The following is a 13,209-nucleotide window of genomic DNA, read 5'->3' on the forward strand; positions in this document are numbered from 1 at the left end:
TGTGTGTGTGTGTGTGTGTGTCCCCAGGCTACAGCAGCGGCCACCCGTGCCCTCAGAGAGAGCAGCATAAACTTAAACCCAGAGGTGGACGGGACGATCATCAAGGTGCCCGTTCCCAAGTGAGTCTCTCTTTGACGCACTCGCAGACAAACACGCCGGAGGCCAGAAAACATTTTTGCTCCCTTTAGCACTTTCCGTCTTTCACTTCTTTTTTTCTCTTTCACCTTTATTTTTCTTTTGGTATTCCTCTATTTTCCTCCTCCACTCGTCTCCGTGCTCTAAACTGACAGGTTTATTGACTTTTGCCTGTAGATGTATAGAGACCCCCGGTGTGACGACGTGAGGGTTGGGCCAGTCTCTTTCTCTTTCCCCCGGCCAAATCAAACAACCCGACACAAAACAATCAGTCACTCACTCACTAAACCGCTCTGCCTGTGTATATAAAGTATGTTTTTTTACATATACACACGTGCACGTGCGTCTCAGTGCATGAATGCTGTCTTGTGGTTATGTGCATGCATTATCATGAGTGTGTGTGCGCATGGAGCAGCAGGTGTTATTCTGGCAGAGGAAGGACACGAGAGTCAGACTGCTTTTCCCCCTGCAATCAGTCTCGGCACGCTCCAAGCCTACATTTGCATTTCCAAAGAGAAGGCGCTTCTTGATTGGCCCTGGAATCGGTAATTAGGCCGTATTGTTTGCAGTAAATAGACGGCGCACTTGGATTGTTTGCAAATAGTCCCTGAGGCAAAAAACAAGGGGAAAAAAAGCCAATTAAGGACAAAGAGGGAGAGTGAAATGGGAAGTAGGACTTTCTAAGTGATTAACAAATGCAGAGCGAATGCAAAGTTGTTAGGATGACGGATGTTTCGGCTCTGCTCTAAGGTCTGAGGAAGATTGTTTGGTGGTTGCTGCAAGTCAGAGCTAAGAGGATCAGACGTCATGCTTATAAGCACTTAGCGTCCCCATCTGCACAAGTGAGGACCTTAGTTTTCATTATTTTGTTTTTCAGAGTGTATTTGCTCGTGCCACACAAAGTTGTGACTGCTTGTTAGTGTCTCTTACTGAAATGTTGTCGTTTCCAGGATATTTTTAATAAAACCTTCTTACCGTACTCTACGAAACACAGTAATTACTTCCTAGCTCGTGCTTAAATGCGGTCAAACCGAGCTGGTATTAGACTTCATCTCGTCTTAAATAAACATGGTAAATACAGATGCATAACAGGCGGTTTGTGCTTGCAGATGGCAGCATACGCCAAAAGTGATGTCAAAGCTGCTGGCATGCAGCAAGAAGTCTCATTTCAGTATTTAGACCATCTCCCTTTTTTTCCCCTGTAACTTTGAATTCTATATTTTTTTGTACTCTCGTTTTTTTGTTTTGCCTCTCATTTCTGACATTTTTCCTGTTTCCCTGCAGAGTGACTCGGGAGCACAGGGAGAACCTGGCCAAGGTAGCCAAACAGCTCGGCAACAAGGCTAAAGACTCACTGAGGAGAGTGCGCTCTAATGCTGTCACACAGGTCAAAAAAGCAAAGGAAGCACACTCAGAAGACACAGTACGACTCGTAGAAAAACAGGTAGGAGACGAGGGATTCCCTGAGATTTTAAAAAAAAAAAAAAAGTATAGCTTGAGGTGAGGAAAGGATCAAATAGTTTTTCCTCTGTCAGATATGTTTCCCTGAATGCAGCACGACCAGAAGTCACTTTCGTTGTGCTGCACAAAACTCTAAGAAAATATATTTGAAAAACTCATCAGAAATGTGTTGCTCCGAGGTTTAGCTCCTCCCACTTTAAGAAACATTTGCCTGATTGGCTGCCCCTTGCAAACAGGTTTGACCAGCAGGAGCTGGTGAGACGACCATAGGATGTCAGCTCTCTTTGAGCTTGATCAGCATGCACTGTCATAAGAGCACATATTACAGAAAATAAGGAAAAGTGTAGTGAGTCCACTTCACTGATAAGTTAACTATTGATCGTATTTTCTTTATTTGAAAACTACATTCAAAATGAGAAACTAGCCTCCACCCGAATGGAGCTCACCTCCGCTCATCCTTTTCTGGAGCTGTTTCACGCCACCTCTTATTAGACCTCTGCTCTCTGAAGCGTTAACTTTCATTACTTTTGTTTTTTTTCCTCCCCTCTCTCTGCCTACACAGATTCAGCAGATGGCAGACAACATTGCAGCAGACATCGACAAGCAGCTTGCAGCCAAGACCAAGGAGCTGTTAGGCTGACTGTGGAACTTGTTATTTGTGTCACTGTGAAACAGAGGACACACTGAAAAGCAGCAACATATCCTTCTTTTTTTCATCTTGTTAATAGACAGTGACTGGATCATGTTGGGGAGGTAGTTTTTGTTCAAACCACATCTTGGGCTCTTGTTCCTGCCCACATCACTGGGTAAGACCACCTTCTTCTTTTTCTTTTTCTTTTTTTTTTTGCTGCGTCGTGATATCTGCATAAACAAAAACTGGTACAAAAACGACAACAGACTACCCGTCACCTCCCTCCTCCCTTGTTACTCTTCCTGTCTTCAAACAAACAGCGAGAAAGCAACGAATGGACTTTTAATGGGATTTGTGGGCCTCCTCCTAATCAAACCCTTTGCCACAGGGCCTGTCTGTTTATATAAAAGCAAGCGCACCCGTCTCAATGTAAACTGGCTGCGGGTTTGTCTTGGTGGCAAGAGCGAGAGCGAGTTTGTTCCAGAGACGTAGGAGTCGACCGAACAGATGCCATTAAGATGGTGCCAAACATTTGTTTCACATTGATTCCAAGTCTGTTAAAAATGCACTTGAGGGGGGGGGGAAGGGGGGCTTTAATTTCTGTCCATGTTGAGGATTGATAATATGGCTACTCTCTTTTTTAAACACAATAAAGTTGGGAACGTAACGTTATTGATGGAGTCCATTAAAGAAACGCTGCTTTGTACCATGTGCGTCATCTTGTTCTCTCTTGTTTTCTTTTCATTTTCTCCACTTTATGTTTGAAGTCGCTCCCTCCTCCATTAGTTGGAGTGATAATGGACTTTTCCTGCGCACAGACCCCTAGGCCCTGGCACCACAATTGTCCATTAGGAGAAGGCTTTTAATGTTGTGCACTTGGCCTTTGCCTTGAAATAGCTGCACTCAGGAACTGTAGCGCAATAGCTGTTGAAACCAACATATGTTTGAATGAGAAACCCAGCGACACTCACACACACAAACCCTGCTTTCATGTATGTGCTGTTTACAGCCATTATGTGGTCGGTGTCATCGTCTTTATCGTGATTTGTTTTGCTTCTTCCGCTACTGGTCACAGGCGGCCCACAAGTCAGACAGGTTTTATTTTAAGTTTGCCCACACACTTGGTCCTACAGCTACACAGTTGATTGGAGACCACAGAGCTCCAATTTTGCATCAGCTAGTTACATTTTAATCAGAGTGCCTTCAGACTTATTAAAAATGAATTGAGAAACCGTAACAAACCACATTTCTCTTTGGTATTTGGTAGCCACGCTGTGTTTCTGGTTAGAGGTTGTGACTTTTTTATGTTATTATATTTGCTCTGTCTCCTTCAATGGCTTTTCTTTAATGGCCTAAACAGTCCAGAGTCACTGGATAAACAAGAGTTTAGCAGAGGAGTGGCTGGGTTGGGACAGAGGAGGGGTGGGGTGGAAATGGCAGGTTTTTGTGGTGATTCTAGGTCCATATGTCAGCAATTTGAGGGCATTGTGTACCTTGGCCTAAAACAGAGGCTTCATGATCGATGGAGGGGTGAAAATCTCCCAAGTTCCTGGCGCAGAACACAGGCAAGCACAAGGAAATTGCTTTCAGCTGATAGCTTCATTTTGGTTGACATTTATCAAGTGAATTACCCCTGTTCCTTTCAAATGTTTACTACTACTACTAGCACCGCCTTTTGACATGCGTGCATGTGCTTGAGACTGCGCTCGTGTGCGAGCGAGAGCGGCGGAGGTTTGTCTTTGTGTCTTTGGTGTGTCCTTTGGCGATCCCTCACAAAAATATACAAGTCTAAATTAGTTCAGTAAACGTTTGATTTGATAGCCGAGGCTTTTATCCCAGGCTGGTGTGCAGAGGAAAAGATAACCAGACACACACCCAAAAATCACTGCTTTTACTCACAACGCCCTTTATAAAAATGTCATTTTACTGAAATAAAAAGTGTTGACTATTAAAACCAGGTTTTCAAGAACAAGGACCAAAACCAACTGAAATAAGAATAATTTCTACAGCAGAGGAGTTAAAATCCATGAACAACCTTTATGACTGATATAAGTAGAAAATGTGAAGTTTGCTAACATACAGTTAGCCTGTAGGTGCTAAGCTATTTGCAACTGTTGCACCCTAACAGCCCTGTTGATGGACTAAAACCAGGCTGCTCATATTCAAACTGATAATTGGATCTATACTACTGTAAGTCTCTCGAGTGCTGTTTGTTAAACGTCTCTGCTGTCCACAAGTATTAGCTTACTGCTTTAACCAATGGAAGCATTGTTTCTATATTAAAAAAAGAAACAAGCAAACCTTTGCCACGCAAAGTTTAATTTTTGATGTATTATTTCAATCTAAGTTTTAGTTGGTATGTAAGTTGAGTTTTTGACTTACAGATGGCAAAATTATCTTTTTTTCAGCGGTGGAAACTAGCTTTCATGAATTCCTCTGTAAAGAATGAAAGGTTGAAAGGTTTGTACTGCAGGCTAACAATTTTAATGATGTTTCTTTTTTTCTGCTATTTAAATTGCTTTTTAAAAAAATTAGATATAATCTTAGCCAGTGTCTATGTATTTCAGCAGGTATTCACTATATTTACTGAATTAGTTTTAATATATTGTTAGCTAAAAGTTTAGCTGCTAGCTATACTTTTAGCATAATCGCAACTTTTTTTAATGTTAGTTAGCTTCTGTATTAGTTATTCACTGTGTCTAACTAACAGTTTCATGTATTTACACATACAGTATATAAGATTGAGTGATGACATAAAAAAAAACCCTGAACTCTGACAGAATTTCAGCAGAAATGCTGATATAAGTTTAACTAGCAAGAGGGAAAAAACTAGTCTCAAAATGCTCAATGTTTTTGAGCATCTTTGTGATATTTGACTGAACATAAAGCATCTATGTGACCAATGAAATCAATGTTTATTAAGATAGTGCTTCAAATTAACTACCTAGGTAAGTGCCCAAAAGCATTTCAAAATGGCTGCCAAGTGTAGACCCTTGCTGCTGTGAAGACTTCAGCATTGGCTTATACATGTGAAGTGTTTACGAGGTTTAGTAAGATCAGCCTATTTATCAAATATTCTTGGCTGTTATTTTCTATGACACTCAATTAGTTGTGATAGTAGCATCCCTGAAGAACAGGTACCATCAGACCTAGAGAGGCTAAAGAAAAAACGCTGTACGGTAAATTAACTAAAAGTGCATTTTAGTGCTCAAAGTGTTTATTAGCAGGGAAACTTTCAGGTTGTTTTTAAAAACATATATATTCTGGTGTCGTAGCACGAGAACAGCAGCTTCCGTCCTCTCTCTGTCTGCACAGGAAGTGTTCAGGCCCAGAGCTTTAGGTCAACCGCGTTTGGCAAAACTCGTTGCCCAAACACACAATTAATTTAATCACAGGAAAATGGACCTGAAGCATTAAAATGCATTTGGGCATGGACATATAGTGCAAGTAAAACTAAGCCAGCATGCGTGACTGAAAAGTGCATGTGAAATGCTTGGGTGTGGACTCGCCTGCGCTCACACTCGTGCTCTTTCTCTCTCACCTTTCATGCAGATTTGTCTCCTGCATTATTCATACACGTTGAGGGAATCTGGTGACAATAGCGTAATATGAATTCTGTTATGCTGTGTACCCCGTGTATGTCTCGAAAAAGGAGCAGGAGTCTATATTATATGGAGGCTCTCTGCCTGCTCTCTTCCTTCTGTGCCGCCTCTGATTATAGCCCGAGCCGCGGCGCTCCTGCTGCAGCTGAAACCGAAGAGGAGGACGTGGAGTTGGGCGATGACGGAGCGGACCACTTCAACGTAGTCAGAATTGGATTGATCCCACATACACACCTCTCATCTCCTCCTTCTCCCCTCTCCCTCTTCTCATCTCCTCTGGAGTGTGAAGAGCACCAGAGTGTGAGAAGCCACCCTGAAGATCTCATCAAGGATCCAATCAGTGTATGAATACAAAATGCAGGCTCCTCTTGCGATGTGATGATGGGGGAAACGAGAGCCTGTTTGGAAGGAAAAAAAATCTCTGCATATGCAAATTGAACTTAAAATTTAAATGAATTAGAGTGTCTCTGACCCTTTCAGGGATGTACTAACAGGCTCTGAGGAAAAGAATCCGCGCAGATTAGCCTATTAATATTTATGTGTCTAATTGGTGGGCTGCGTGGCGTGAGGCCTGGTTGCGCCTGGTGGCATGTGGACCACGTTCAGGCTTAATCCAGGTGGGCGCTCTTGCTGCCTCTAACAGGGAAATGATCGACCATTTTAGGAGGAAGCTGGATATCCTAATAATCACGTAAACCAATACTGGGTAGTGAGAGTGTTTCCTTCCGGAGCTGTTGGCACGTCAGTCATTCACAGAATTGCTCCTGTCTGGTCTGCGAGCCATTTTAACTCAATGGAGCGGCCGCCGCCCCACCCCCTCGGTGCGTTTAGAGAGGACCACACGGGGCCTCTTTGGATAGCTACTACACCCGCGAAGAGGCTCCCCAACCATCACAGGGACCAACCAGACGTTCCAGCGCGCACACACTTGCGCGCACACACACCTCCCGGTTCTCAAATCTGAACAAAGCGTGCCTCAGTCTAAAGTGGTTAAACTGTCATTTCAAATCGTCTGGACATCGTGATTACCGGCATGGGAGGAATTATATATTTAGCTTTATGTCCGTCGCCATTTCCTCCCCCCGCCCTGATCTGAAGTGACTAGCCAGTAGTGCCCTCGATATTACTATCTCTGAGGAGTTTAAGCCTTCCCCCAGGAGACGAGAGTAATCAACGGCTGCCAGCAGGAGAGAGGGAAGGAGAGAGGATGAGAGGTGTGGGGTGGGTGGTGCTGGAGGCTTGGAGTGATGAGATGGTGGAGGGAATGGCAATGGACTTGGTTTCTAGATATATCAGTTTATTTAATAGAAAGCATGACAAAAATTCTTTTTGAGCAATGTTGTTATAACAAATAATTTTTTCCTCTTTTTTTCTTCCATTTTCAAATCTAAAGATTAATAGAGCCACCTGTGGTACAACAATATTATATTGTATATATTGTACTATATCCACAGCAGGTAAAATATCCTTTGGAAAAGGCTCTATTTTAGTAGGTCATCTGTCATTAAGACCATTAAGTTACATTTTATCATTTTTTCAGCACCTTTAAGACATTTTTAAGAAGTGAAAAATCCTGTTGCAATGAACTGCAAAACATTTAGCCTTTATTTTACCGATGACCTAAATGTAACCCAGTTTGTACTCTGTAAATCCTCATGATAAGGGACAATAGCTGATAAAAGGAAAAGTGTAAGTGTTGATGCTGGTAACACTGTTTTCTCCACACTCCCGGCCAGTCTCCAGCATTTCATCCATCCTGAAGAGACCCATTCATCCTCAATAACGTCACTGCTCGGTCATCAATAAAAGTGACCTGTAGGAAAGCAGATGAACGCAGCCAACGGACTGGACAGGAAGCCTGTTAATCTGCAACTCAATCCAGCCCTAGTCTAGTGAAACCTGGCTCAGCTTGGCTGACCGAGGCCTGCGAGGAAGGAAGTGAAGGACTCAGGAAGCAGTGTTCAGAGCTTTCACCAGTCATATCCATCACATAGCGCAGTGTTGGAAGCATATGTGTGCGTGTGTGTGTGTGCACGCCTGTTTCGCCAGTCATATCCATCACAGGGCTCTGTCTCCAGGCCTGGGCAAGAGAGCTGGAGGGTCATTAGAGGGGCCGGGCTGTAGGCTGCTGCGCTGCACTTTAACTAAACATCTTTTCCATAAAATAAATGCTTCCAGGTTACCGCGGGTCCTGGAGGAACCCTGGTCGCTTCGCTTTAGCTGCCACTCATCTGATCCCAATTACCAAACAGACTGGGTCAGTGCCAGCACAGAGAGTGTGTGGATATTAACTGGAGTTGTGTGACCAGACTCCAGTGAGGATTCAGAATTGACCTCAACAACCCCAGTGGCATCTTCATTTCTTTCTTTTCTTTCTTTTTTTTTTTTTTAAGCTTTTTGGCACATCAAAGAGGGGTACTCACACGTGGCTCCATCGTTCCTGTCACTGTCCACTACTGTAATCTAAGCAAAAAATAATCCCTCAAGTGACCTTGTACATTTAGGTTAACCGTCCAGGGCTTAAAATCTGACATCTCGATCAAACCTGTGACCTATTTGCAATGAGACTGAACCCACAGTGCCAATTTAACTGCCAAGAAATTTGATACTTGAGCTCTGGTGTCCTGGTTGACCCCTTTCACTGTTCTCCAAGCTCATCTTTTACTGAATCTACTATTTAAAAGAGATATGTTTTTGTGATAAAATGCAGCGTCAAACCACTTCAAGACTATTTCTAAATTATTTGTTTTCAATACATTTTTTTGTATCTGCTCTTTGGTCTTCCCTGCTGTCCAGAACCTTGCATAAGCTGTAGTAGTGTATTGTGCGTTCCCATAACTAGCTGCTATGTGCTGTCGTGGGGGTGTTTCATATCAATTCCTTTCATGAGCTGCATGCATGTAATATATTGTCACGAGAAACTTTTAAAGGAGATTTTAATTCTATAACCTCCTCACAGTGTTTGCATTGATATTTAAAATACTCAGTCTGAGTGAACGCACCGTGCTGACCTCGGAGTACACTGACTTTTTTTAATTTTCTGGTGCTTTAATGTGATAAACGAAGATGCACGTTCGCAAACAAAGCCGATCAGCTCGCGAGAGCTAAAACCGCGGTGCTCCACGTTGGATTTTTGCACGAGAACACCCATCACAGCTGAATCTCTGAGCGTTTGTGTGCAAGCCAGCACATTCATTGCTTTCACTCCAGTTGTATTAAATGTATGAAGGTAATCTGATCTTGGAATAGAGGAAGAGTCGATCACAGTGATGTATATGCCCTTGTGCATATGTGTGTGTTTTTGTGTGGAGGGAGTGTGCATTTACATTCATACATTATTGAATAATTGTTTCCTGATGCTCCCCTCTTTCCTAGAATATTAATTACCAAATGATGAAGCTTTGTCGGTCTGAGAGGTTGACACTGAGGGAGGAAGTGCGGGAGGGGGGCACACATGAAGGAGATCGTTCTTTTTGATGGGGGTTAACTCTCGTTTTGCGTGTGTGCGACTTGTGGGTCTGTTGTGATGTGGAGCGTAGAGCGGCTGAGTTTGGTTTCAGGGCAAGGTTTGGGTTTTTTTGAATGGGTGATGAGAATTTTCTGGGACAACTGGACAAAGTGGATCTTTACTGTTACTGGCGAGTGATTGATCGCTTATCAATAGATTTACGTTGATTTCAAAGAAGTTTTTTTCAATTAGAACAAAAAGGCATAAAACCAGATGTCTAATAGTTGTACTGTAATATTTACGCGCTCTTTTGGCCACTGTTTTGATATTTTATGTACTCTTTTCCTTGTTAAATGAAGTTCAGTACAGGACCATTACATTTACAGTGACAACAGTTTGATCAGTGACTTTAATTGATTCAGTTTAGGCAGGTTTTTGGCAGACATCAGGGTTTCTTAGGGGATAAATCACCTTGAAGATAAGACAGAAGAAAGGAAGCTATGAAATCCTTCCCAATGAGAGAATCACAGCAAATATTGCTTGCTTTTGTTAATGTTTTCTTTTTTTGAAATCCAGATTAGCCACACAAGTAAATCAAATTTCATGGATTGAGTAGCAGACCAAGTCCACAGCTCTCACTGTGAGCCTGCATGAGAAGTGCAATTGCACCATCTAGTGGGACCCTCGTGTACAGTGGCTAAAGAAAGTGTCTGTTTTTGTGTGTGTGCATAAAAAGTGAGGCCAAGATCAGTAAGTTCAGAACTTTTTCCACCTTTATCGTGACCTGTAACTTAATACAGCTGAAAACTGAAATCCTTTACCTGGTTGGTAAATAAATACGGACACCCTTAACCTCCTAAGACCTGAACTCTTTTACGGCATGCATTTTTAATTTCTCTTTGGTATTTGTTCTGATTGGGACCTGATGAATGTAAAAACAAAGAATTACCAGATTTTTGTTTTTGACAAAAGTGAGATCCACATATGAGGACATTTGTTTTAAATTTCGATAAAACAGTGGGAGCATAATGTCCTTGTAAGTGGATATCAGGCCCTTGTAGAGCAAAATTTAGCTTTAATCATCTTCTGGTTCAGCCATTTTTGTTTTTCCGTGGGTGCATGTGTAGTGGTGGTGTGCTGAAAGGTGAAATTTATCTTCTATTTCAGCTTTCTAGCAGATGCCTCTGTTCTAGCTAAAGAAGAATAGTCACTACCTTGTTCAGCAGATGTTTGGGCTCATCAGATCACACGCTTTTTAGTGACTTGCTGCAAAATTGAGCCTAAATGGATGTTTTTCCTCTATAAGAAAAAGCTTCCATCTTGCAACCCAACTCCCCCAGGCTCACGTATATACAGAATATGGAGCTTGTTGTCACATATAGTACATGACCCTGCTACTTCTCTAATGTTGCTGCAGGCCTCTTGGAAGCCTCCCTCACCAGCTTTCTTCTTTTCTTTTCACCAGTTTTGGAGGGGCTTTCCAGTTTTTATGTAATGTGCCATATTGTCCCTGTTTTCTTCACTTACTGATGACCGTCGTCTTTGTTTTCCGTGACCCATCTCATGTCTTGGAAATTCTTTTGTGTTCCAACTGATCCCTTTGATGCTTACGCAGATGATGGATTTTGCTGCAACTAAGTTAACGTCTGGAAACTCCTACTGGAAAGTAAACTAAGAGATGTTGGTTTGTTTTATAACAGGATTGTATAGCTTATAGGACACATTGAATGTGGAAAAAGTTCTGAAATGATTTATCTTGGTTTCTTTTTTCTTTTCTTTTTTTTTTACATTTTTTACAAACATTTTAATGACTTTTTATAACCACAGCAGGCAACGATGGATCCCACAGTAAGTAGGCTTTAATGGCTGGACCAACATGCTTGTAAACACCGATTAAATGAACAGAAATCTCTGAAAAGTAAATTCCCAGTAAGTACTTAGCTTTGGTTTACACTCACCGCTTAGCTTTATAAACCCAGACGTCACCCAGACTTAAAGCCATGAAATACATGAGGCTTCTGATGTAGGCGCAGGCTTGTAGCTGAGAGAGAGCACGTATGAGCTCAGCTTTTGTTTCTTTGGCAAATGGTTTTCTGGCGAGAGCTGAGGGTGGTGAAATTATGTTAACACAAAGAAGAAGCCCCTCTTGCATCATTAACCGCTTCTCTTCTGTCTGTAACCATCTCCAAAATATCGCAACACATTTGGTGCTTCCCGTAAATTTGGGTTTTCCTAAGAATAAGAAGATACTAAAATGTGGAAGCTATGGAAGAGACATTTTTGACTAAATGAAGCTGAGTCCTGATGTTTCTGAAAATGTGGTCAAACTGCTTCGATTATGCGGTCTGTTATGTGTCTAATGTAGAAGAATGAGGATTGATGGATTTTTTTTGATGACTGTGTGTGTGTGTGTGTGTGTGTGTGTGTGTGTGTGTGTGTGTGTGTGTGTGTGTGTGTGTGTGTGCACTAAAATGTAATGATTCAGAAAAAAAGGTTATTTCAGCTCCTGACTCTTTCATGGCAGTAAGTGTTTTTCCCTCCTCTTCACTCAATCCCAAATGATGAAGCCCTGTCAGAGACAAATGTAATGAAATTTCCAGCAGTTCCAGTGAACAAAGTAAAGGCGCGATGATTAAACTAAAAAAATGATCCATTTTTGAATTTGCTGCGAAGAGCAGAAAAGCCGAGGCTTACCAAAAACCCCCGAATAAGCAGATTCTGCTTTAGCAATTTAGAGTTTGGGGGAAGTTGTTTTAGATCATTTACAGGCAGCTGCTGATCAGAACAAGGCAATAAAATCTGATAATGTGTAATAATCGTGGGTGGCTTTGCTGTTCAGTCTAGTCATATTTATTGCCTTTCTTATCTATTTCTCTGATCTCAAGTAAATGTGGCATTTATTTGGATTTGTGTTCGTGGTTACGAGGGACTGATATTTCTCCTTTCAGGGCAGATTTTCTGTTGCTCACTGCCAGGGTAAAACCCTCTTTTGGCTTTAAAGAAAAAGCCTCCTGTCTGTGATGGTCCCTGGGATTTGTTATTTTTGTGGTTTATGGTAAGGTTGGTTTCTGTTTCTTTAGTGCTGTGTTTTGGTTTTTTTTGGTCATTATAACTTCCTGCTTTTGGCTTTATCATTTGAGACTCAGTCATGTATAACATTTCGCTTTCTGTTTTGACTTTATTTCTTATTATATTATATTATACTGTTCTTTCAAAACTTCTGTTTTATAAATTGTCGTGTTTAAATAATTGTCTGTCAGAAATCAAACAATGGTTAAATGACAATTTCCTCCAGTTAAATGCAGATAAAACAGAGACCTTGATTCTTGCACCTGATCACATGCTCTCAGAAATTAAGCAGCATATCAGTTTTTTAGACCCTTCATTTCAGTCGAGTCTCAGAAACGTAGGTGTTATATTTGATAGTTCAATGTCTCTTGAGAAACACTCTAAACAACTTGAACTGTTTTTTATCATCTAAGAAACATTTCTAAACTCAGACTACTGGTGTCAAAGGCAGAACTTGAGATGATTATTCATGCTTTTATCTCTTCTCGTTTGGATTATTGTAACGGTCTTTTTACTTGTCTTAACAAATCAGCTCTGGATCTCCTTCAGTCTGTACAGGATGCCGCAGCAAGACTTTTAACTGGCACAAACAAGAGGTCACACATTACTCCAGTTTTGGCTTCTCTTCATTGGTTGCCTGTAAATTTTAGGATTCATTTCAAGATTTTAGTTGTAACTTTTAGAGCTCTGCACGGTGAAGCTCCCCAGTATGTCTCTGACCTGCTGAAACCTCATGCTTCATCCCGAGCACTTAGGTCGTCGGGTCAGAGGTTACTGGTGGTCCTGCGTACTAGGTTTAAAACACGTGGGGGTCGGACTTTTCAGGCACTGGCACAGAGGCTGTGGAACTCCCTGCTGTTGTC

At 41.8% G+C, this 13,209-nt stretch overlaps 1 protein-coding gene across 2 annotated transcripts in view; it reads left to right on the forward strand.

Moving 5' to 3' along the window:
* mrrf (mitochondrial ribosome recycling factor) overlaps positions 1 to 2,933 on the forward strand; it is a 24,793-nt gene extending 21,860 nt beyond the window's left edge. For both annotated transcript variants that reach the window (XM_005735327.1, XM_005735326.1), the window contains exons 5-7: positions 28 to 119; positions 1,420 to 1,579; positions 2,159 to 2,933. In XM_005735327.1, the coding sequence (XP_005735384.1) occupies positions 28 to 119; positions 1,420 to 1,579; positions 2,159 to 2,236 (330 nt within the window). In that variant the 3' untranslated portion in view covers positions 2,237 to 2,933. The remainder of the gene's footprint in view (positions 1 to 27; positions 120 to 1,419; positions 1,580 to 2,158) is intronic.
* The last annotated feature ends 10,276 nt before the right edge of the window (positions 2,934 to 13,209 follow it).

The sequence above is a fragment of the Pundamilia nyererei genome, unplaced genomic scaffold (assembly GCF_000239375.1).
Source record: "Pundamilia nyererei isolate P.nyererei 1_Seehausen unplaced genomic scaffold, PunNye1.0 scaffold00063, whole genome shotgun sequence".
NCBI lineage: Eukaryota > Metazoa > Chordata > Actinopteri > Cichliformes > Cichlidae > Pundamilia > Pundamilia nyererei.